This window comes from Penicillium coprophilum, assembly GCF_028826855.1.
Source record: "Penicillium coprophilum strain IBT 35676 chromosome Unknown utg000002l_segment0_segment1, whole genome shotgun sequence".
In the NCBI taxonomy this organism is placed as follows: domain Eukaryota; kingdom Fungi; phylum Ascomycota; class Eurotiomycetes; order Eurotiales; family Aspergillaceae; genus Penicillium; species Penicillium coprophilum.
Genome location: NW_026622722.1, coordinates 3,900,662 through 3,924,439, shown reverse-complemented (window position 1 = coordinate 3,924,439; position 23,778 = coordinate 3,900,662). Strand labels below are relative to the sequence as shown.

The 23,778-nt window shown below is 48.7% G+C and overlaps 9 protein-coding genes across 9 annotated transcripts; 3 read left to right on the top strand and 6 right to left on the bottom strand.

The window, feature by feature from the left end:
• Nucleotides 1-1,925: 1,925 nt before the first annotated feature.
• Nucleotides 1,926-3,289, bottom strand: N7500_003526 (uncharacterized protein; the record flags this gene model as incomplete). The annotated part of the gene is made up of 2 exons (XM_056674672.1): nucleotides 1,926-3,021; nucleotides 3,120-3,289. The coding sequence occupies 2 exons, from the start codon at nucleotides 3,287-3,289 to the stop codon at nucleotides 1,926-1,928; spliced, it is 1,266 nt and encodes a 421-aa protein (XP_056535197.1).
• Nucleotides 3,290-3,984: 695 nt separating this feature from the next.
• On the bottom strand, nucleotides 3,985-4,449 carry N7500_003525 (uncharacterized protein; the record flags this gene model as incomplete). The annotated part of the gene is made up of 1 exon (XM_056674671.1): nucleotides 3,985-4,449. One exon carries the CDS (start codon nucleotides 4,447-4,449, stop codon nucleotides 3,985-3,987), a length of 465 nt encoding a protein of 154 aa, XP_056535196.1.
• Nucleotides 4,450-5,245: 796 nt separating this feature from the next.
• Nucleotides 5,246-7,539, bottom strand: N7500_003524 (uncharacterized protein; the record flags this gene model as incomplete). The annotated part of the gene is made up of 3 exons (XM_056674670.1): nucleotides 5,246-6,034; nucleotides 6,132-7,054; nucleotides 7,146-7,539. 3 exons carry the CDS (start codon nucleotides 7,537-7,539, stop codon nucleotides 5,246-5,248), a joined length of 2,106 nt encoding a protein of 701 aa, XP_056535195.1.
• A 1,936-nt stretch (nucleotides 7,540-9,475) lies between these two features.
• N7500_003523 (Malic oxidoreductase) lies at nucleotides 9,476-11,617 on the top strand (the record flags this gene model as incomplete). The annotated part of the gene is made up of 5 exons (XM_056674669.1): nucleotides 9,476-9,561; nucleotides 9,620-9,789; nucleotides 9,918-9,995; nucleotides 10,116-10,464; nucleotides 10,543-11,617. The coding sequence occupies 5 exons, from the start codon at nucleotides 9,476-9,478 to the stop codon at nucleotides 11,615-11,617; spliced, it is 1,758 nt and encodes a 585-aa protein (XP_056535194.1).
• Nucleotides 11,618-12,256: 639 nt separating this feature from the next.
• On the top strand, nucleotides 12,257-13,873 carry N7500_003522 (NADH:flavin oxidoreductase/NADH oxidase family protein; the record flags this gene model as incomplete). The annotated part of the gene is made up of 6 exons (XM_056674668.1): nucleotides 12,257-12,325; nucleotides 12,386-12,488; nucleotides 12,580-12,999; nucleotides 13,072-13,091; nucleotides 13,163-13,753; nucleotides 13,808-13,873. The coding sequence occupies 6 exons, from the start codon at nucleotides 12,257-12,259 to the stop codon at nucleotides 13,871-13,873; spliced, it is 1,269 nt and encodes a 422-aa protein (XP_056535193.1).
• A 286-nt stretch (nucleotides 13,874-14,159) lies between these two features.
• Nucleotides 14,160-14,906, bottom strand: N7500_003521 (basic helix-loop-helix domain-containing protein; the record flags this gene model as incomplete). The annotated part of the gene is made up of 1 exon (XM_056674667.1): nucleotides 14,160-14,906. The coding sequence occupies one exon, from the start codon at nucleotides 14,904-14,906 to the stop codon at nucleotides 14,160-14,162; it is 747 nt and encodes a 248-aa protein (XP_056535192.1).
• Nucleotides 14,907-15,653: 747 nt separating this feature from the next.
• On the top strand, nucleotides 15,654-18,419 carry N7500_003520 (uncharacterized protein; the record flags this gene model as incomplete). The annotated part of the gene is made up of 5 exons (XM_056674666.1): nucleotides 15,654-17,053; nucleotides 17,139-17,558; nucleotides 17,610-17,845; nucleotides 17,901-18,101; nucleotides 18,154-18,419. Coding segments are annotated over 5 exons (2,523 nt in total), but the record flags the coding sequence as incomplete, so codon positions are not given.
• A 410-nt stretch (nucleotides 18,420-18,829) lies between these two features.
• Nucleotides 18,830-20,968, bottom strand: N7500_003519 (putative C6 transcription factor; the record flags this gene model as incomplete). The annotated part of the gene is made up of 3 exons (XM_056674665.1): nucleotides 18,830-19,993; nucleotides 20,043-20,716; nucleotides 20,938-20,968. 3 exons carry the CDS (start codon nucleotides 20,966-20,968, stop codon nucleotides 18,830-18,832), a joined length of 1,869 nt encoding a protein of 622 aa, XP_056535190.1.
• A 606-nt stretch (nucleotides 20,969-21,574) lies between these two features.
• N7500_003518 (putative MFS transporter) lies at nucleotides 21,575-23,447 on the bottom strand (the record flags this gene model as incomplete). The annotated part of the gene is made up of 3 exons (XM_056674664.1): nucleotides 21,575-22,247; nucleotides 22,311-22,566; nucleotides 22,619-23,447. The coding sequence occupies 3 exons, from the start codon at nucleotides 23,445-23,447 to the stop codon at nucleotides 21,575-21,577; spliced, it is 1,758 nt and encodes a 585-aa protein (XP_056535189.1).
• Between the last annotated feature and the right edge of the window lie 331 nt (nucleotides 23,448-23,778).

Here is a 23,778-nt window from a genome sequence, read left to right as displayed (position 1 = left end):
AACTCATTCAACTTCACGGATTCATTACAACCCTGGTAATAAAACCACTCTCTTGAATATCAAATAAGTTGAAGTATAGAAATCAATTAAATCAGACAAAACCAGCCCCCCACCGCAACCCATAGTCGATCCATCTGTTTGAGAATCCCCTCGGCCCCCAGGGAGTTACCGATTAAGGAAAGAGACAACATCCAGCGTGGGCAGAGAACAGATCTATGGAGTCCACAAATGCCGCTATCAAAGCGATCCCCGTAATGTTCTTTGATGCACGATGCAGCCTACATGTTCCAGAGATACGCGCATGAATCAAAAGTTAGTCGCAATTGACAAATACTTTTCCGACTGGCTCCTCCTGTGCTTTCGCAATTTTTATACTATGACACACTATCGCCCCCGGAAGACAACCCGCGCTTGGATACCGGATCCGCGTACCCTCAGCCAGCCACTGAAGTCTGCTGATAGCTAAATCTAGGCGCAGTCCTAGCAGGGATGTTATGCATGAACTGGTCGTTCCCTTCAGGTGACGTTTACCAGAATAATTGATAGTGCATGGTGCATACCACATACGACAGCCGGCATACGGGGTACATACGGAGGTATGAAATGGAGGTTAGAACTGCGGTTTGGACTGTCATGCCGGTGAATCTCCCGGAATAACCCTATCTACCAGCACAAAATTTTAGTCTATCCTAGTCTATCTGCAAGTTTTGTAAATCCTTGAGTAGTTCGTGGCGCAGTGGCGATGTTTATCCTTTCCTATATTGCAACTGGCAATATCGGTTATAATCAGACTCATGTCTGATTTTTGAGATGAACTTCGTAAATTTTATGGAGAATTTTCAATTCTAGTTATTCTAAGTTTGACCTGACGGGTGGAACTTCGGCAAATTGATGCTTTATTCGAATGTTTATCCCACCGCGTTTGGGGTGTTTCTAGGGACTGGGGTGTTCCTGGGAGGTTTATTCAATCAGGAATCTGAGATCTATTGTATCGGAGAACAATTTGTCTTTCCATCTTTATCTACATCACTGGAGATATCAACAAAGCAACAGTAGGGCACAAAATGAAGCCTACGGCATGAACCGTACACCAACCCCTTTTGTAGAATAAACCAAATCCGATTATCATAAACCGGGACAGCCAGTAAAACCCTACAGGATCTAAGTGGCGCTTGTACCCGCGAAGTGGATGCTTCTAGACTTGTTTGCACATGGAGCATCTCCTAACCGATCCCTCAAACGTACACCCGACACATTGATATTAGACACATCCAACACGAACGACTTGAAATACCAGTCAAGGAAGTGGGTGATGTGTGTAGTCAGAAGTAAACTAAGCCCATTGGCTACAACATCAACCCCTGTCCTAAATAAGTAGATCCTCCCCTCTCAAGCCTATTCTAGTTAGACCATCGCGCTAGATATATGCGCTGTACTGTGTACGCCCCGTCTTTCTTTGTTTACATCCTGCGCCACAAACCCATCATGTGAGAGGTATGCTTTACGCCCAGACAGTGTTGGGTAGAATCAGAATCTTGTCCCGCCCAGATCTACGGATCGTCGATCTGCATATGGTACTAAGGCGATGCGAGCAGTGTCCCGGTCGTCCATATGTGCCGGGCCAATTGAACAAGGTGCAGAGAGGCTCTGGCTTTATATTGAGTCATGTATGCCGAAAATCTTGGAAGTGCATTTCCGATTCCCGATGGGCCAATTAGACTCCAGTTCTATATCTACATTCTCTAACCGTGGAAGACCCCTTGTGGGATTCAGGCATCTATTGTATATCATATACAACATTTTAATACAAGCCGAGGGTCTAATCTAATCCAGAGTCTTATAATGCACGCAAACCAACAAATGCAATCAATATACAATGACCATGAAAAAAAAGGGAATCAAGAATAACAAGGCTTGGAAAGTAATCACAACTCATCCTTATCCTCCGCCGGCGGAGGCGCAACCGGTCGCCCGGAGTCCTTCGCCAAGTCAACTCCTATCTTCTTGCGCCACTTCTCCCAAAGAGCATGGAAGTCTTTCTCCATCCCGCTCTCCATTTGGTCAGGCAGGACAACAGTGTACTCAACAAACAGCTTTCCCGCCTCATCATTCTCATCATGGTGGTCATGTAAATGACCCTCGGAGTAATGCGGCATGCCCTCCCCGGCAATAGTTTCAACAGCCAACGGCTGCACAACCTCACCACGTCCACGTCCAAGACGAACAACATGTCCATCAAGATGGGTAAGATTGCGACTCCAGCCGCCCATCCACGCCTCGCGCAGCGAAAGAGTCTCCTTCCAGAAAAGATCCTTTCCCTTTCGCCGGAAGAACGTCCCATCCGTCCTCTCCTCCTCAGACTGTCCAAGCTCAGGCTCTTTCTCGTCCAAAATAACGATCAAATCTCCAGCAATCCAGTCAGGACTCTCATCAGCCTCATTTTCAAACACGAGCCTAGTCCCCTTCCCCATTCCAGGCTCAATAGTGGCACTAGTCTCAACCTGATTCCTAACAACCCGATTTCCCTCACAAACAGGACAAGGATTCTTGATCTTCTTCCCCTGTCCATGACACCTGTCACACTGCATCTGCACTTGCTGGAACATCCCCGGTGCAAGCATATGTTTCTGAATAACCATTCCACGTCCGCCACACCGATCACAAGTCACAACGTGTCGATCCTTGGATCCCGTCCCTTCGCAAGAATCGCAAATCTGTTGCTTCTCAACGAGGAAGTTGATCTCGCGTCCGTTGTAGAAATCCCGTAGCGGTAGCGCCGCCCGCACTTCCATGTCCGGTCCGCGACGGTGTCCAGGCGCGTGGCCAGAGTGTCCGCCCCCGCCGAAGAACCGCGAGAACAGATCGAATGGGTCGTGGCCGCCGCCGGCTGCTTCGCCTTTGCGGTGTTGCTCTACCCCATCGTGGCCATATTGGTCGTATACTTTGCGCAGTGTGCTGGTCGAGAGTACATCATAGGCGTCTGCAATCTCGACGAATTTCTCGCGGGCCGTATCATCGCCGCTAAGAGGTGGGTTAGCAATTGCGCCGTGTGTGATGTGTGCCATGTGCGGGGCAGTAGAAAAAGCATAGAGAAATAAGAGAATAGTAATTTCACTCACGGATTCTTGTCAGGGTGGTATTTTTTGCTTAATGTTCTGTATGCGCGCTTGATGTCTTTCTCCGATGCGGACTTCGCGAGACCAAGCACCTTGTAGTAATCTTCGGCGGCGATTACGACAACGGAGAATAGCACGACGGCTATCGTGACTAGAAGTCGTAATAATTGCATTTTGGCGATGCGGGGCTGCGCGAGCAGCTGCTCGTGCGCTCGGAGGGGATGTGGAGCTTTTGTTTGTGTAGACCGAGGTATGTAGATAGGTCAAGCTTCGACAAGCTCTGATTCTGGTGGGTTTCTTGTGATGTTTAATTATCCGACATAAAGTATGCAGTGGCTGGCAACACAGGTGTTTTCCTCCGTCGAGCTATATGCCAGAGAATCAAGAATTAAAGATTGGAGGTGTTGGCTCCGCAGCTTCGTTGTGTTAGATCTACATTAGGTGGCCTAAAAGAGGAACAATGTTTAGCCGGGTCACGTGGATGTATGGCCACGATGTACTTGGGAGATAGGCAATAAACAATGAGTGATGTAGGGTAAAAGATTAATTTCAGATTTCACCTTGATACCTGCAATCGAAGAACGTAATTGGGTGTGTTTATTCATATGTTGCAGCTTGGTGTGGTTACATCGTCTGTTGTTTCGTTCAACTCCATGGATATATATTAGTGTACGTCGGAAGACAAGTGGATCTACATAGTTCTATTTATCTTGATTGTGTTCATGAAGAATTATTTATAATATAGCAGAAGCACCAGACTTAATAATTATCAATCCTGGCTTATATACATAAACCTATCGGTACTCTGATGTAGATCGTACGCGCCAGGGTATATGTGCACAATAGCCAGAACACCATACATAAATGCTCACGACCGATCCGAGTAATAATCATAATCAAAATCAAAGCTCAGATCCTCCGACTCCGTAGTCCCATCGTCCTCTGAGTAGTCAGAGACAGGAGGGTGGAATGCCCACTTATCAAGCTCACGTAGCTGTTTAGCTGATACATCAAACCGCTCCTCATAAGCCTCTCGGATCATTTTTCTCGTTCTATGCTCGAAAATTCCACAATGGGAGACGACAAAGAGAGCTGCATTGTAGGCTCTATTGCTATCCTTGACATCAGACTCGAAGTCACCAAGAAGAAACAGGTATAGAAGCCGAAAAGCCGAGTCTCGTGCCCAGGTTTTGAATATTTGCTCATTCCAATAGTGTTTGCCACTCCTAAGGTCTCCCATGATAGAGCGAATATCGCGTCCAGATAGGACATCAATACAGAGAAAGTCGAGTGTTTCGCAGAGAACACGGTAGTCATGGATCTGGGTTGGCATGAGGCGGAAGAACTGACGAAAGCCATGTTTGATTCCTTCGTCGATCACATTGAAAAAAGGGATCTCGTCGTGGGTGGGCAACTGGGTTGAATGTTGACCGGAAGACCGTTGGAATCTGAGAAATGAATTAAAATAGGGGATTTTTGCTATGTCAATGGAGTATTCAATGTCTCCAATACGGATCTGAACGGTGGAATCTTCTTCCCTATGCTACTATATGATGAGCTCATAATCATCGGGCCCGTGGTTAATTTTCTGGTGCTATACCTCTATGTGATCAGACATGACATTCGGATATGGTGAATAATGTTGATGTTGATTTTAAAGAGGATCAGGTCTGGTCTGCAGATGGAATAACTGTAAGAAAGGTTTTGAGGCTCGGCGAGGTGCGGGGAGTGAAATATGCCAGGTACCTACCTAGGTACCTATCCATAGTTCCTACACATAGCTGATCGTGAGATTGATAAGAAACAAACAAACGGAGGGGTATTTACCGCCACAAGATATCCCTATCATAATTGTTAGGTAGGCAAACATCGCCTCATTAGAAGGGCTAGGGACTTTGCTAAAGGGATTCTTTGTTCCATACCACCTCTATGGCGTTATCGGGCTCTATGTTCTTTAAGATTTAATTATTCATTCTCAAAAATTACTAAGAGATGGGAATTAAAACGGAAATGAAAGCTATCAAGTACAGGCTGACATCCGGTGGTATGTTGGGATTCATCATAAAATCATAAACACACTGCTAGCTAAGTAGAGCAACTCCTCCAAACTCCTAAATCAGATAATGCAATCAGTTCCGCCCGGCAACATTAAAGATATCATTATGCCAAGTATGGCCAAGGCCACGGGTCTCATCTCCATCCTCTATGGCCTCCTGCGCGCGTGTGGCCTCCTCATGCCAGGTCTTGACAATACTGCCGGGAGCATAGATACCCTTGAAGACACCCTGATCCAACGGCTCAAGACCAATCCTAGTCTCGACATCCGAGTCAGCAGGTTTAAGGCGCGCGAGGACAGCTCGCACAAAAGTCGCCAGGTCCTGCGGGTTAGCGATGCGGGCAGCACGCAGCCGCTCACGTGCAAAGACTAGCTCGCGATTCAGCGCGAACATCGCTGCAACAATCTCCTCTGCGATCTTCTTCTCAAGCACGCGTCGAACGAGATGTTTCAGGAATGGTTTGGTCAGCCAGAGGATGAATCTCCATTTGCTGCGCTTGACTGTGTAGTCAAGTTTGTGGATGCAGACGCGGACGCCGCGCAAAGAGAAGATCTGCTCCAGGCTTCCGCGCCCGACTTCGATGTCCAGGGAGATGTCGATGCCGCGGCGGTCTAGGTAGAAGCTTGCTATGCCTTCATCCTTCAGGTGGAAGAAGCCTGTGTGGGTGCGGAACCAGTAGCCAAAGTCTTCGGCGCTGATGTTGAGACCTTGGACGGTGACCGTGAAGGCCGTTTTCATGAGTGTTTCTGTGCGCTTTGAGTGGGTTTTTACCACGTCGATATCATTGCGTGTGAGGAGGTGCATGCGGTAGGGGAGGAAAGAGGAGAAGTTTACTGTGTGGCCAGGTTCAAGGATTAGGTTCTCGAGAAGGAGGTCCATTTCTGGAGCAGAGATTTCCAAACGGGGGGAACGGAATGTATTGGATTGTTCGGAGAAGCATTGGGAGGAAGACATTCACCAAATCTGCTGGGAGGTCGGCCTTCTTGTCATTGTAGGCACCCCAAGCGCCCTGGTAGACCTTCTTGGTAGCATTGACTAACTTGGAGACGGCTGGGTCTTCCGGCACAGTTCTAAGTGTGAGTTTGGTTTGTGCTAGGAAATCATCCACATCCTTTCGCAGGCTCGTCTCCGAGCCTACTTTGTCAGATTGTTGTTTGAGTTCATCAAGCTTCTGCGGTGCCGAGTCGAAGAACTCGGGGTTGGTGAGCATGTCCTGCAAGGAAGTTCCCACCTCTCCGAGCAGATTATCAAACTCGGGATCTTTGTTTGCATGGCGCAAGACATTGTGGAACTTTTCCTGGAGCCGATCCCACTCTTCTGCACTACCATATGACCGCAAGAGATTCCAGAATTGGTCGACCGCCCGTTTGAGGTCAGCGTTGACTTCCATGTCTTCTTGGGCCACCGAGGCCGTGCTCTCTGCTACATCGGCGTAGATCTTAGCATAGCGCGCTACCAATTGGGCAAGTGTTGCCACCGAATCAGAGTAGTCCGTCCTCTCCCGGAGCTTTTCGACCGCCTGCTTCAGCCGGAACAGCAAAGTGTCCCTCTCTCGGCCTGACAGGTGCTCTTTGGCGCTCTGCACAGCATCACGGCTTGTGTGAGCGATCCCTTCGCCGGCCACACCCGCGACATGTGCAACTTCCTCCTTCACCTCGGCCTTCGATAGCTCATGACCCTCATCGGCACCAGCACCCTGTAGCGCCTGCTCTTCTTCCTCGGATGGTTTCACTTGTTCCGCGACTTTCTTGGAGGATTCGGCGAGGGATTCAGCGGTATCAGCGAAGATCTGGCGGCCAACGGTAACGATGTCATCGACGAAAAGACGGAAATCAGCATTAGTCAGAAGCAGACCACCGACAGTGCGGAAACTGTCATATGCTATTCGCAGGGATTAGCAACGATTATCACTTGTGATTTGCATGTGCCAAGCCCAGAAGGTGGGCAGTTGCAGTGGAAGAACGCGACCCACCAGCTTTAGTATCAGCCCGCGCCTTCACGTGGGCGGCCTGTCTTGAAACCCTCTCGGTGTCCACCTCGACACGCGAACGGGCCAGGCGCCACAAAAACTCCTGGAGCTGGTCTTGGCCGTTCCTCTGCTGCAGAAATTCGATGAAGACCTGGATCCACAGTCGACTATCCCGCACTAGCTGGCGACCGACACTACCGATATCCTGATTACGGAGGTTGAGCACATCGGAGGCTAGAAGGGTACGGAGGTTGGCGATGGTTTGTTCGGTTGTTGGCATGTATCCCTCGGAGATGGCGCGGACCATCTGGTAGCTATGTAGCTTTTGATGGAGCCGTCGCTGACGTGAGGTATCATCCTCATAGCGAGGGAGGAGGGGTTCCGTCTCGGAAGGCATATTTGATGAGGCCCCTACAGGACCGGGTGAGATAATCGTGGTGATGAAGCTAAAGGTTGGAGATCTTACGGTATGTAGGGAGAGGAGTTGGGCTTGGGAACCTGTTTTAGGCACATGACGACACACCACTACAGTGCAACGTAAATGTTTGTGCTATATTTGCTCAGAAAATCCAGGGCCATGTTTCAATGTTCTTGAGTATTTCATTAGATATTAATTCCAATAAACAAAAAAGAAAAACAGGAAGTTCTAGAGTAATTGAAGTGGATGAAGCTATTATGTAAAGAAGTAGATCCCCAGGGGCGCGATCTGGGGAAAGCTATTTAGCCGGGTCGCCTTTTCTGCACTTGCAGCTCCAACGAAGTAGATCGGCTTCATTTCGATGTTGAGGTCCTTTCATCCTCGATTTGACCACTTTGTGAGTAATCCAAGGAGATCTGCAGTAGACAGGGAGACCAAAAAACAGAAGACAATGTACATATATGCCTCATATTAATTTGAAAATGACATATCGAATGTCTCCATGAAAATGAGCTCATTTTGCATTCTGAAGACATGCGGGAAATGGCCCAATGTCCCAACGTTGGGAACTGTAGGGAGATATCCTGACGAATTCGGAGATATTTGAAAATCTGTACGCCGTAGAGCAGGGCATAGGACTGGAAATTATTAATAGAAGCTTTGCGCCTTACACAGAGGTTGGACAGGGGCCAATCGGCGATGAGATCCCTAGATTCCGAATTGTGCCCCCGAATTGTTTCGATATTCCAGACACAAAGGAATTGAAGGGGGCAAAAAAAAATAACGCAACCGTGCTGGAGAATATAGGTAATTAGAAATCGGGTCGGCGACCGAGAGCCATTCACAAAGACCGAATATCATCGTCAACCCGGCGGACTCGAAACAAAAGCCCAAAAGTCTCACCGGGAAGGTTCCGGAGATAACCATTTTCTGTAGGAGTATAGCTTATCATCTTGTGTAGCAACATATGATTCTTTACAGACAATAGTACAATAGTATAGTACGATAGTACGGGTAGTACGGCATTGTGATTATGGACACCATAGGCATGGACTCCCTGTTATACTTCCAAGCCAGAAGTCTGAAGCTTTTGACGAAAATGAAAATGCAAAAATGGAAAAAAAAAAAATGAAACACCGAATTGAGATTAATTAGGGTATAGCTTCACTCCACTTCGGCACTATCTGCGGCTCTGGGAGCTCGTAGCTGTGGATTTGAGTGGAACGGACCAAAACAGGACTAGTGCAAGCTTCATGGCGTTTTCCTCCCCGGCTTTTACGACCAATCACACTACAGTATATTTCTTTGGGAATCATCTCTACTTGGGAGTCAGTTCGAGTTCTACCGTGTAGATTCCAAAATACTCAGAACTTCAATGGTTTCAATCCCCTCACATCGAACCAATCCTCCCTGCATAATGCTGGAATGAGAATTAAATCCCGCAATTATATGTCTCATGGAACATACCATTTTCAACTTGATTTGACTATATCTCCGCATTTGTCGGAGTCGGCGCCTCCCCGTCTCCACATAGTGATACCTGGATCTGCTTCCCGAACAAAAAAAAAAAAAAAAAAAAAGCTTTTGGAGGGATCCAGATTCCAGAAGGACTTTCATGCACAACGGTTCGCTGTCAACACCGAAAATGAATCCACATGGGTCATGACCCTCTCCCCCAATCCGACTCTTCCCGACTTCAAATCATGACTCTTTCATGACTAGACCGTGTCGCCTTGACACGTCCCGGTTAATTATCTGGTCAACTCCTGTCGGAATGTCCTTGACACGAATGTCCCAGGGGAAATTTAATATGTTGTCTCGTGGACATAAGAACAGACTCGTATCTGCTCCCAGATCCTTTTTTTCTTTCTATCATTCTTCTACCGTTACCTCGAACTCCAAGTCTTCTATCACAATGGCTCGATACCCTTCACTACCAACTCAACAAAGCCGGCCGGTGCACGCAACCCCGGCCCCTCATGTGAACCACGCCTCGCCTGCGTAAGTCAACCCTATAGCCGTGCTCAATCGTGCAATGGAGAGACTAATTCTCTCTTAGTGACGCCAACTATGACACCGCCAACCCTGCATACATTCGCAAATACCTGCGCACATACGGCCTCACTCCTCCTCGCGCCGAGGGCTACGAGACACAAAAGACCCGATGCCTGGCGCAGCTGGGTTTGAAGAACACCCCCATCGACAAATTCTTATATCTCAGCACTCTGCGTAAGAACAATGTGCACCTGTTCTACCGTCTTGTGACAGACCACCTCAGGGTACGTTGAGCTCCGAGACATGTGATTGGACCGAGAAATTTTTGGGGAGACGAAAATTAACCATAATAATCCCTGCAGGAAATGACCCCCTGATCTATACCCCGGTGGTGGGCGAGGCCTGCCAAAGGTGGTCCGAGATCTACCAACAGCCCGAAGGTACGTACCAATGATCGAGATCATCTTCTCCGCAGTGAATTGTCCATTTTCTCCGCATTTGGCATATTCTCCGCACACGAAATAAAACCGGAGATGCTAATGTTTATTTTTTTTTTTAAGGTATGTACCTGAGCTGGGAAGATCGTGGAAATCTGGCTTCGGTCATCTCCAATTGGCCCGAGCAAAATGTCGAAATCACATGTATCACCGATGGCTCCCGCATCCTCGGGCTGGGTGATCTGGGCATCAACGGTATGGGTATCCCCATTGGAAAGTTGGCGCTTTATACCGCTTGTGCGGGTATTCGTCCCGAGGCCACCCTGCCTCTGACTCTTGATCTTGGTACTGGTAACAAGGCCCTCCGGGAAGACCCGCTCTACATGGGTAGCCGTCGTGAGAAGATCTCCGCCGAGGAGGAGCGGGAATTCTTGGATGAGTTGATGGGTGCTCTTACCGAGCGCTGGCCTGGGTAAGTGACTCATTCTCACATGCCTTTTCGGCTGATCTCGCTTGTCAGCAACCGAGACTAACAATGCTTCTTCTCTAGTATCGTCATCCAATTTGAGGATTTCAAGAACCCCTTCCCTGCCCTTGAGCGGTACCGGGACCACTACACCTGCTTCAATGACGACATTCAGGGTACGGGCGCTGTCATCCTTGGTGGTGTCATCAACGCTGTCAAGCGCTCCGGTCTGCCCTGCAAGGACCACCGTGCGGTGTTTTTCGGCGCCGGCAGCGCCGGTGTCGGCGTCGCTCGCCAAATCGTCGAGTTCTTCATGCGCGAAGGCATGACCGAGGATGAAGCCCGCAACTGTTTCTACCTCGTTGACACCAAGGGCCTTGTCACCGCTGACCGTGGTGACAAGCTCGCCGACCACAAGGTCTACTTCGCCCGCCGTGACAACAACGCCGAGCAATACAAGACTCTCGAAGAGGTCGTTGATTATGTCAAGCCCTCCATCCTGATGGGTCTCTCCACCATGGGAGGCGTCTTCACCCCGGAGATTCTGCGCAAGATGGCTGACTGGAACACCGCCCCTCTCATCTTCCCCCTCTCCAACCCCTCCTCCAAGTCCGAATGTGACTTCGAGACCGCCGTCACCAACACCGACGGCCGCTGTCTCTTCGCCTCCGGCTCCCCCTTCCCCAACTTCACTTTCACCAACTCCGCCGGTGAGACCCGCACCTACTACCCCGGTCAGGGCAACAACATGTATGTGTTCCCCGGTATCGGCCTCGGCAGCATCCTGTCCAAGGCCGTCCGCGTCACAGACAGCATGATCTACGCCTCCGGCGATGCCCTCTCCTCTGCTCTCACCGGCGAGGAGCTCGAGCGGGGTCTGCTTTACCCCGACATCACCCGCATTCGCGAGGTCAGCGTCGTTGTCACCCGTAAGGTGATGCGCGCTGCCCAAGAGGACAAGGTTGACCGCGAGATTGCCCTCCGCTCTATGAGCGACCTCGAGTTGGACAACTGGATCAAGTCCCGCATGTATGACCCTCACACCGAGGTCCGCGCTCTGGAGCGCGAGGTCGGTCACCTCCTCTCCAGTCTAGGAACAATCTCGCCCCCTATCACGGCGAATGGTTCCCCGACTGAGGAGAAGAATGCCAAGCTGTAAGATTTGAGTTTTTTTTTTCTTCTTGTCGGCTTGGTTATGTATACTGCATTTCGCACAACAAAAGCATCTGTTCTAATCTGTCAGCGCTTAGGATGTCTGCGTGATGGACTCGCATGTCACTCTGACCTTCATATTTTCCTCCTTTGGTTCCCAGCGCTTCCCGTTCTCTGCCTATTTTCGGGCTGGACACGAACTTCTTTTTCCCTGATTGAATACCCAGCACTTATCTTCTTTGGCCTTTTTTTTTGGTTTGCATTTGCATCTTGGGAATTGTTTAAATCTAGCTTCATATGAATGAACAAAACTAAATTACATACACCTCATCCTACTAATCTATTATCGTACAATCTTCACTGATTTATCACCAAAAAAAAAATAGAGCTCGCAACATCTTCCCTTCTAGGTTGATCAAATCATCTTAAAAAAACCATTAACGGATGAATAGAACTTCCCGACTTTCCCAAATCCACATTTCCTCGTGGACCTCGGGAGACTCCACACGGGGAGACTAATCTCTCCGACCAATAAGTAGTAGATAAGTAGTTAAATTTTCAGGTTTATATTGGACTTTATCTGCAATTGCATTCGACTATCTCATTTTCACTGCACATATTGATATACGGAATCTGCACATACGACATGCCATCTCCCCTCGCAGACCCCGTCAAGCTCCCATGTGGACTGGTTTTGCCAAACCGGCTGAGCAAGGTACAAATCACATACATTGTTCACACTTGATCGTTATACACGGAACTAACACCTTTTCAGGCCGCAATGGCTGAGATGATTGCCAAAACTAACCAGCCGACAAACACCCTGACCGATGCCTATGAGCAATGGTCCGACGGTGGATGGGGAAGTATTCTTACAGGTAAGGTCTATCCAACCCTAACCATGATACTAATTCAATACTGCATTATCAACACTTATTACCAAAGCAACCAACCCTAACATTCTATCAGGAAATGTCCAAGTCGACGTAAACCATATGGGCAGCCCCTTCGACCCAGCTCTACACAATGAGTACAAAGACAGCAAAACCAACAGCGCCCTGGTCGCTCAATGGAAGGTATACGCCGACGCCTGCCAAAAACATGGCACGCCAGCTATTGCCCAGATTTGCCACCCAGGTCGGCAGTCCTTCCGCGTCGCAGGCCACCGCGGTATGTTCGCGCAGACCCTCGCACCCAGCGCCGTACCCATGAGCGTTGGAGATAGTCGCTTTCAGAGCATGATTGCGTGTCTGGTGTGGTCTAAGCCTAAGGAGATGACGACTCAGGACATTGAGAGAGTCATCCGTCAGTTTGTTGATACCGCGAGACTGATGGCCGATGCTGGATTTTCGGGTATTGAGCTGCATGGTGCGCATGGGTATTTGATTGGTATGTTTCTTTTTGTTTGATTTTTTGCACGACTTGCTCGATTGTCTTTATGCTAATGGTTCGACTATTTAGATCAGTTCCTCAACAGCAAGGTGCGATACTCTTCCAGCTCCAGCCTAAATTACCAACCACATTATCAACCAATCTACTGACTAAAACTCAGACAAACCTCCGCACAGATGCGTACGGCGGCACACCCGAAAAGCGTGCCCGCTTCATCCTAGAGATCCTCTCGCAAACGCGCAAAGTTGTACCCGCAACCTTCGCAATCGGCATAAAGCTGAACTCTGCCGACCACAGCTCAGCGACCTTTGAAGAAACAATGACGCAAATCGCACTCCTAGCTGAAGCCGGCATCGATTTCATGGAAATCTCCGGCGGCAGCTACGAGGACCCAAAGATGATGGGCTATGGTAAAGCCAATGCGGCTGCAGCACCGAAATCCTCACGCACCGCCGCGCGCGAGGCCTTCTTCCTCGAATTCTCGAAGGAGGTGCGACAGCGCCATCCTGATCTCGTTCTTATGCTGACTGGTGGATTCCGCACGCGTGCTGGGGCTGAGGCGGCTATTAAGGATGATGCTTGTGACCTGGTTGGTATTGGGCGACCTGCGGCTATTGATCCGAAGTTCCCCCGGCTGTTGCTTGATGAGAGTATTGGTGATGATGAGGCGCAGATGCCGTTGAATAAGGCGCCTGTTCCGTGGTATACGCGCTTCTTGCCGTTGCATCTTATTGGGGCTGGGGCAGAGAGTGTAGGTCTTTTCCTATTCCTGTTTGATTTGAGTGGGTTGCTGACGCTTTGATAGACGTACTATGCTGCGCAGATTCAAAGGTTGGGAAAGGGGATTGTGGCCATTGCGCCTCCTTGGTAGTTTAAGATCTTCTGGTCTAGAAGGATAGAGTACAACTGTGTATTGTGTGAGGTAACGCTGGATCTGTTTGAGCAAATAGCAGCTTTCGATGTATAGTCTTTAATGTAATATGATTTGAAGCAGACAATTCTGGAAGACCTAAGTTGCTTTTGCAGTTGCTCTCTATCCTACATTTATACCTTCAACGCCAATCCAACTTATGATATGCCACTGTGATATGTTACAAATACAAACAATGTCAAAACTAGCAGCCCACTTTTTCTTCGCCTTCAGTAGAAAATAACCGCTACTGATTCAACTTTTCCTGTTCCTTCAACTGCTTCAGTTGTTCATGTAGGGAATCGTTGCCCTGGACCAAGCTTTGTATCCACAGTGCAGCTTCCTCGAGAACATATTTCCTTGTGTATGATTGTTCCCTGAGCCCTGGTACAATACGAGAGAGCTCTTTATATCGCTCTCCAACAAACTCTCTTCTCTTCTTTTCCGATCGGCAGTGGCACAATTTTTGCCCTGGCTTTTGCACACACTTTCTCTTTCTTTGTGTGGAATTAGCTCTGGACTTGATGCAGCTTGGCCGTTGTGAGCATTCATTATCGTCTGAAGAGAGTATTTGGCCTTGGCTCGATGAGGATGAAAATGGCGAGGATGGTGTCTCGGAGAGTCGTTCGCTTTGTGGAGACATCGAGGGCTGGAACATGGGAAGGGTGAATCCATTCAGTTGCGATGCATCCAGTATAGGCTTCTGAGGTGGCTCATCTATGATTTGGGGGATATCGAAGCCTAGATTCATGCTGGTACAGAAACTGGCCATATTCCGCATCAGGTTTTGCACGAGCCGTTCCTCTGTCCAGGTGCCGATGGGACTGGAATAGCCGTGATAGCAGAAGCTGGGATCTGAACCCCATTGGAGACCTTCTTCGGCGGGCCATTGGCCTCGGGGGATTGTTTGAGGTTTGTCGGCTTGCCAGGGGCAGTAGTGTGAAAGCGTACGGGTAGTATGACCCATTTGAAGCGTCTGATTGTCGTACTCCATCTAGGGTTTCGGGAGAATTCAACTGATGTGAGGGTGCTTTGGAAAGATATGCAGGTACCAGGTGATATCCAGTTGAAATTGTACTGTGGGTTTTAGATGTTGCTCAGAAGGTGAGTCTGGCTTTGGTCTTCTGATATCGGGCTTCAGTGTGGAGATGCGATAGCTGACACTCTGGGGTATCAGATAAAGGGGGGAAGTTGGCTTTATTCTGTAATTTGAAGCCTTGATGAGGCAGCACGGTTCCCTACGTCAATTCCGGAATGCACCCGGTCTTTGCGGATCCGCAGCTGCATCCGCAGCACATCCGCAACCCCTATAGATCAACCAATTAATTCAACGCATATAGAGTCAAAGATGTATATTCTTCATATTATACCCCTTCGCCACAATAAGCCAGCAGTCGATGGTGCCAAGTGGCCAAAGTATCTCCTGTCTATGAAAACACATCGGGTACATTCCGGAGCTCCACATATGATGTCGTTTCAACAGAGTGGACCAAAGAGCCTAAATTATAGCCTTCAGGGCTCATTGGCCGTAATCTTACAGAAATAAACAGGAACATCATTCTCCAATTCCCCGTCTTATTAATCTCACGAGTGTGGCACGTGACTGTCCGGGTACATTCCGAGGAATCGTGCCACTTCGTCTTCCCTGCAGCATGCGCCTTTCTTGCGGTCGTCCGCATCACTAATCAGATAGGGCAGCAATACTGTGGGTCGCATATATTCTGCACTGTGGCCTATAGAAGGTCAAATGCCTCCGAAAGGAATTACTAAACGAGAGCCTCGCCGTCGCAAGATTGCCTTGGCCTGCGAGTCATGTCGAGATAAGAAGGTCAGGTGCGACGGTGTAAAGCCAATTTGTGGTCCCTGCGCTCGTCGCTCGTACGCCGTTGATCAATGTGTATACAAGCTAGATAATGCAAGGTCTGCTAGCAACGATGAATACCTCAAGATTCTCCATAATCGAATTCGAGAGCTGGAAGAGATATGTGCGAAAGGCGGAGTTGCGGTGCCCCCTGGCCCTTCACAACATGGAGATTACAGGGTATATGAAAGTCAAAGTCAAAACGATACGGGTGAAGCTATGCATCTGGATCATCTGGACGCAGAATCTAGGACATCTGTTGCCGCAGAAGGATTACTAGGACTAGGCTCAGCCCCTGTGTCATCTGGACCAAGTCCGTCGTCTTCAACACCTACTTTTCAACCACCAATATTTCCACCGCAGAGGAATCGACCGGAAGCTGAGAGCTATAGATCAGTACGTGTGACGCATCTATCTCCGGACTCTGCCCACCCACGAGCAGGCAGTATATATCCTTCGCCATCTCTCAACTCCCACGGTAATGTCACCGCCATGGGCGCAATATCTGTCACAGAAGACGACCCAAGCACGGACTCTCCACAGGAGCAGCAATACTATGGGAACTCTTCAGTGGCCTCTTTCATGCGTCTTGCAGGAGAGTCGATGCCTTTGCGGTCGTATATGTCAGCTTTACGTGGTAGCAAAAATGAGTCGGCAAGACCCCAGGGCCCTGATACGGGGATCTGGCGAGATCTAGGCTATCCATCGGTAGACCTTCGGTTCGACGACTTCTCCTTACCCCCTCGATCTCTGGCAGACCACCTCCTTGAGTGTTATTGGGATAGAGTACACTGTCTATTCCCATTTTTCCATCGTCCCAGTTTTGAGCTAGCGTATGAAAATATCTGGGGGTCAGACAAGACATCCAAGCCTGAGTTGCCACAGCTCAATATTGGACTCGGGGGCGCATTTGACTGCGGTCCTAATTCAATTGTCTTCCATTGCTCACTTAATGCCATCTTTGCCCTTGGCTGTCATTTCTCTGATATTCCGCCTGCAGACCGGGAGGCCGCGGTTTATTCATTTTTCCTTCGGGCAAAGCGATTTGTAAATCTTGACCTTTTGGATATAGGCACTATTGGCGTGGTCCAAACACTTCTGATTGTTTCACTTCTTCTTCAAAGCACCCCTTATCCGATTCGGTGCTGGAACGCAATTGGACTGGCGTGTCGAGTTGGTCAAGGACTCGGACTACATGAGACAACCACACACACCTCGAACAAACCCCTGGAAACAGAAGTACGACGGCGTACTTGGCACAGCTGCGTTCTCATGGATATGTTGGTGCCACCGTTTTTTTTTTTTTTTTTTCTTTTGTCTTGTTTTATATTTTTACGTGAAGACAAAACCAACTAACGAAAATAGGATTGTGAGCATGACACATGGAAGACCGAGCATGACCTCTCACATCCCATCATTACCTCTACCTGCAATGGGAACTGATTCCCAAGAATCTGATCCTTGTGCGCTTAGTGGACAACCTTGTGATCATAAGCTGGGCTATATGACGTTCTTCGTTTCAACCATTGAACTATATAAGATCCTCGAGTCTATCCTATCCGAGGTTTATAAAGCTTGGCAAAGTCGATCTGATAACACTCGCACCAGTTTTTTGCAAAGCTCCAAGCTTTGTAGCCTGGATGTTTTGATGGAACTCGACGATAAACTTGCTGCATATGAGACCAGCGTGCCCCAGCCCTTGAATTGGACAGATGAAGTATCACTGCATCAGCCAAGCGGCAATCCATCAACCTTTAAACGTCAGCAGAATGTGCTACGTGCAAGGTAGCTTCTCTCTGAAAATTTTCGAATTAGAATCTTGAACTAACAAAATAGATTCATCCACCTTCGCCTTCTACTATACCGCCCCATGTTCACTCAACTCTGCTCCGATGAGCGAGCAGGATCATCACGCCGTACTGATATCCAACCTAGCGAGAAAAACATAATCTACTCCTCGGTTTTCTCAAAATGTGCCGCCTCTTGCGTCATGGCAGCCATAGACCTGGTCTCACTTGTTCACAAGACATACCGAACAAGTTTAACTGACGCATGGTGGTACAATGGATTCTGTTCGTGATTGATGCTACTCATTGTCATTCATGCTCATCAACTAACATGTACTAGACACATCGACTTCAGGTTTCATTCTGATAATGTCATACTCATGCTATTCTATCCGGGAGCAGGTTGATTCACAAATCGTGGATGAGAGTTGGCAAAAGTGCGAAGAGATCTTAGCTTTTATGGCTATGTTTAGTGTCTCTGCCCGCAACTCGTTGCAGTTCTTGCAAGTAACACACCAGCATATTATGCAAAACTACTCCGGTTAGTTGTTTGTTAATGAATCTTCATGAAGTATAGGCTAATCCTTGTATAGCTACCTGCCGGCCTGGCGATACTTCCTCGTCGGCTTCTAACCAGCTGTATCAAAGGGGCAATCAACATTTGAACCGACCCAACTCGGTGTCGCATAATACCGAGCCCGTATCGGAGGAACACAGCCTCAACCACGATACCAATAATATGGATATAAATCCTTTCACAACGTGGGATGAGATGGGCTTGGGGCAGGAAGAATTTGGATTCCTTGGCAGATTTGATTTGCCTGATCTTGCAAGCTGGTTCACGGATATACCTCCTTGAAAATATCACCGGCGTGAAATTACTGTCTAAAATATGCAACATGGGCCATCGAACCAGACCGATGCCAGTCGACTGCTGCACGTCGCCAGACCTGAAATCCAAAGTCAATGCAACGCCGAGCAAGCATGACTGAGCTTCACAGGTACATTGAATGCGTCCATACGTTAAACAACCATAGCAAATCTTCCACGATGAGTAAATAAAAAATGTGAACTGTCATATTGTATCACAATCAAAGGGTATCATGTTCCGTTTCTCGCATGTATGCACAATCAGCACTCCAAAATCACCTCACATGGGATCAAAGGCTCTGCTATCTTCATGGCTCCACAGTGTCCCAGACAGATTCTCCAAAGTCCCAAAGTCCGGCACCCACAAAGGATCACTCTCATCCTGATCAATCCACGGAGCTAACTGCAACGCCATTCGAACCGCATGCTCAGAATCATCATCCGGACAACCCTGCGGCTGCGGCGTAACACCCATAGTATCAGGGGCCAGTCCCGTCGGGTTGACCGGGGGTACTTATCACTCCCAGACATGCCGGGGGCAGTGGTAGAATTCCAATTAACGCCATACTGGGCCGTCATGAGCTCTGCCATTCCGGCGTTGCGGGCAGTCTCATTACCCTGTAGTTTCTCCATGGCGGCGTTGACCAGCAGCTCGAAGGCGTCGCGGTATTTTTTGACCCATGCTGCGCGTTCGCCCATTACAAAGAGGACTGTTGAGCAAGCGCGGATGTCGTTGCTCATCCGGACGGACCAGACTTGGTCCGTGTGTGTCCATAGCGCGTAAAGTAGGGTGATTCCGGCCATGAATACCGTTTGCACTGCTAGGAAGGAGTGGCCATATTCTAAGGTTTGGTGCAGGCGTTTGTGGGATTGGCATATGTTTCCTGCCGCCAGGATGCATATTTGGTAGTATGGGTCTGTGATTGGCAGGAGGGGGAGGAATGGCTGGATTAGTAGTCGAACTGCTCGGTTGAAGTGCAACATCGGGTAGTCGAGATCTGGGCCGCTGAATCGCAATAGGGCGGATTCTTTCCATTGTTCTAGTTCAAGGTATAGGGGGTCCATTTTGGGTCGTAGAGAAGACAGAGGGCGGTCGGCGCGGTAGATTTTATGTTGGATGCGGGAGTCGATGCGACGGAGTTTGAAGAGATAAATTGCGAATGTCAAGGATGTGGTTTTGTTTGGATCTAGGGGTGCTGTGAGCAGTGTGGGATCTTCGATGTCATCGTCCACTTCTACTGGGAGGTCAAGGTCAATGTGACGATCAGATATACTAAACGGGCGACCGAGAGACATTGATACCACTCGTTCCAAGTAGTATACAGTCCAAAAGAGTCTTCGTCGCATTTGAGTCGTAAATGGATCCAGGTTGCTCTCATTTGCCTTTCGGTGGAGACCTAGATCGATAGCAGTACGCATAGCAAGTCCAATCATGTACCACATGCCATGGCTGGATGCAGTTCGAAGATGATATACGACAAGAAGAACCATGGCCTCGATATTCTCAATGGATCGTGCTTCACACATTGTGGGAACATGTTGTAAGGCGGCAATGTAAAATCGCTAGAACTTGTAAGCATTGACCGATCTAACGGTAAGAGTATATGATTACCTCGGGATTCGTGTATGCATACTTCTCACTCAGTCGAAGCATTGTCGCGCCGATTGCATAGACCAGGTTGAGTTTGAAGATAGCAAATCGATCAGATGGAGTCAGGTCCTCACGTTTGGTCTTCGCCAAGCGCCATCGATCTGCATGGATCTGCCATACTTGTTTCCGGTTCAGGAATGGATATCGAGAATGAAGCCGGGTGAAATATGTTTCGAGTATTCTTGCCCCCATCTCATCGGTTGGGGGCTCAACATTCGCCGGCAAGAGATCTTCCATCCTCATTGCCCGATCTCGAACCTCAGTAGCGCTGGGTTGCACCGAGGGCCCGTGTACTCGATCTGCCTTATTCTGAGAATTATTGGCGGTGGTACTGGTTTTCTGCTGCATTCTTGAGATGAATTGATTCCACACACTCGTTTGGACCATCTCTCCCAGGTCGGCAGCGAGAGAAAGACCGGAACTGGATCCTACGTATGCAGGGGCCTCGGAAGCGCTCAGGGCGAGAAGTCCCACGATTTCCCCAACAGGATTCTTGTCAAATCCCGAGGTAGTTGTGCACGGTGTTGTGTGACCACCTTGTGGGGAGAACAGCGAAGACGCACTATTCGTAGCATTTCGGTCTGATGAGCGATCAGACTCAACAAGTTTACGCTCAAGGAACATTATACGCTCCTCTAATCCACGTGTGTAACTAGCATCCAGATTAGTCTTTTCTGGATACTTCATATATTAGGGCCTTACTCATTCTGGTGGTCTTTGTCTTCTCGGACACTCGACTTATCGCACGGGACCCCAGCCTTCAAGCAATTGGAACAGGTTGGCTGTTCATTGTCGCACTAATCAAAACTCAAGGTCAACATATTTTCGAATATGTTATAGGCTAGATATAGCTCACCCTCTGCTTCCGTGTCTTGCAGCGAGTGCATGCGGTCCTTCCACGTTTTCGTGGGTTATAATCTCGTGATGCGGGACTTGTCTGCCTTGATGAACCAGGACTCTGTCCGAGCGCATACATATTGAATTTTCAGGAGAATATCAACCTCAATTTGACCCATCAAGACGCTGCCGAAGTGCTATTGCAAGGGGGGCTGAAAGAGGCCGGAGATGAAGTTGGACCGGAATGCCAAGACAAGACGTCTACTAACACTAACGCAGCCTAGAATTTACAAGGCTTCTAGGATGTTATAATTAAGTCTATTGCTTTATTGTTTTCTGCGGTTTGGATACTTGTGACTAGTACGCTATCTCGAAGGTCTGAGAAATCAGAAGCTGGAGCTAGCCCCCCATAAAAGCAAAGTTGGAAAGGATGAACAGCTTCTAGCCCATCAGAGAACACTATTGACATACAGTTCTCATTGAGAGGACTTGGTGGCTTAGAGAATCGTAAGTACCAAGTAGTGTTCATATTAACATAATCTATCGCAAAACACAGTATTCTTTTTGGTATCTTACGCCGCCCATGCAACAAATACAAATGCATATGTCGCCAGTCAAAAGCGAAACTCACGGCCGTTCATCATTTTCAGCGCTTTTCAAGTGGCTCGGTGCTGTTGTTGTTGGTTCTCTCCGTATTCTTCGGTGTAAGGTTCCGCCCGAGAAGGCGACATCTTTGATTCGGCGAGTGTCGACATAGAATGACGCTTCTCGCCCTGGTGGTTTGTATCATGGTCGACAGACTCCTCAGTGTATTCAGAAGGAGCGGCCTCGGTATCTCTTGCTTCTTGGGCTTTTCGCTTCTCCCCTTCTATCTCTTCCGGCTCTTTTGGTCGCACCAGACCTCTGTCACGCACGAAGGCACATGTCAGGAAACACGCCCCAATGAGAGGGACCTGGAGGATAAATACTGCGTGAGAAGCCTTGCTATAAGACATGAGGATTGAAGCCCACTCAGTTGCACTGAGATTCGCTCTTGAAGGAAGCGAGTACGAAGACTCTGCCAGGTACGCGAATTTGGTTGGTAGGTGAGAGCGAAGAGTGGCCTGCAGAATTGCTGCAGAGATGGCGAGACCACATGAGCCACCAATGCAGCGGAAGAAGTTGCGGTTTGCAATCACAACTGCTCTTTGAGACTTGGTGCAATGTGCTTGCAGGGCCACGAGAGTGGGTTGGAATGTGAAGCCAATTCCGGCGCCCATGAGTGCCACAATGACTGCAATAACGGCTGGATGGGTGTGGGTACCGAGCAATAACATGAGGCCAGACCCCCTAGGAGAATGATACTATTAGTGTGGGATCAAAGTAAGAGGGCCTAGGCATCGATCCACGTACAAGGTCCACAAGCCAAATCCAGTCCAGATGACCTCACCATAGCGCTTTACTCGCGAGATGTACAGCCCAGATGTGATTGAAAAGATTGACTGGGCGGCAACCATAGGACATGTCATGGCTGCTGAGGCAATTGGTGACCAGCCACGGGCATTCTGGTAGTACAGTGGCAGGTAGTAGAGATTTGCCTGGTAAACGGCACCAAACAGAAACGTCTGCACGAATATTGCAGAGACAACCTTATTTTTGAAGAAACCCACTTGTTCGTGTCAACTGAATGTACTTTTACCGCTATGGGGATCAGACCATACCTGGTAGCATCGGAAGTGTAGCCACTTTCCACTCAATGAAGAAGAATGCGACAAATGCACAACCTCCGATAACGAGCATACTGATGACCATCGGTGAATCCCAGGGGAAATAGGATCCACCTCCCGAGATAGGAATCAAGAGGAAAATGATACCAATGGACGAGGCAAATAGCCCGAACCAGTCAATGCGTCCAACGTTTTCCCGGAAGCTATCTTTGCGTGCATTATTCGGAATGAGGAAGTATCCGACGACTGCAGAGCAAGCAGCCAATGGAGAAATCAGCCAGAAGAAACCGCGCCACGTTGAACGCATGGTGAATGCAGCACCCAGAAATGGTCCAATGATATTACCAAGACCCAGTGATGCACCCAGGATACCCTGGTACTTGCCTCGCTTTTCCAGGGTCACGATATCGGAGACAATAATCATCGTCAAGGAGGTAACACCACCACCAGCGACACCAGCCAAGCCTCGGAAAACATAAAACATAGCCGGGTTCTGGGATAAACCACAGAGCAAGTCTGCAATACACAACAGCACCAATGCGGAGATGTACATAATCTTCCGGCCAAAGATATCTGACAGTCGGCCGTATAGCACCGTGAACATGGTATTTGCAATTAGCGATGAGGTTCCAGCCCAAGATATCGTATTCTGGGCCCCAAGTTCGCGTGAGATCGTTGGTAGCGTGACACTGATACCATTCTGATCCACCATGCAAATCAGCAAAGAAATTGCCAGACCCGTGAAGACAACCATGAGTTGCGCGAAGGGTAGAATATTTGTTTGATCATGAAGGGCCTTTTCGGCCTCTCGTTGTCGATTCATGACTGCAGGTGTGGCACAAAGCTCGCTCCAAACGGTGATCCTTCCTGGATTATTCGAGATTTCTCGTAAAAGCTTATGTGTGCCGTGGCGTGGAAGACGCAACCCATGAAGTATATTAAGGTTGGGAGGAAACGCTTGGCGTGATATGGAACGTGGAGGGTCTCAATGGTAGAATAAGAATTTATCCCACAGCATATTTATATAAACGAAGAGTCATTTGTTTGATAAGTAGAGTTTTTTCCCTGTCAGGATTTTACTGCCTTCCGGTTCGTCGGCGACTGAGCGCTAGATGTCAATTGGAGTTTGAGCGCCGGTGTGACATCGGATCCAG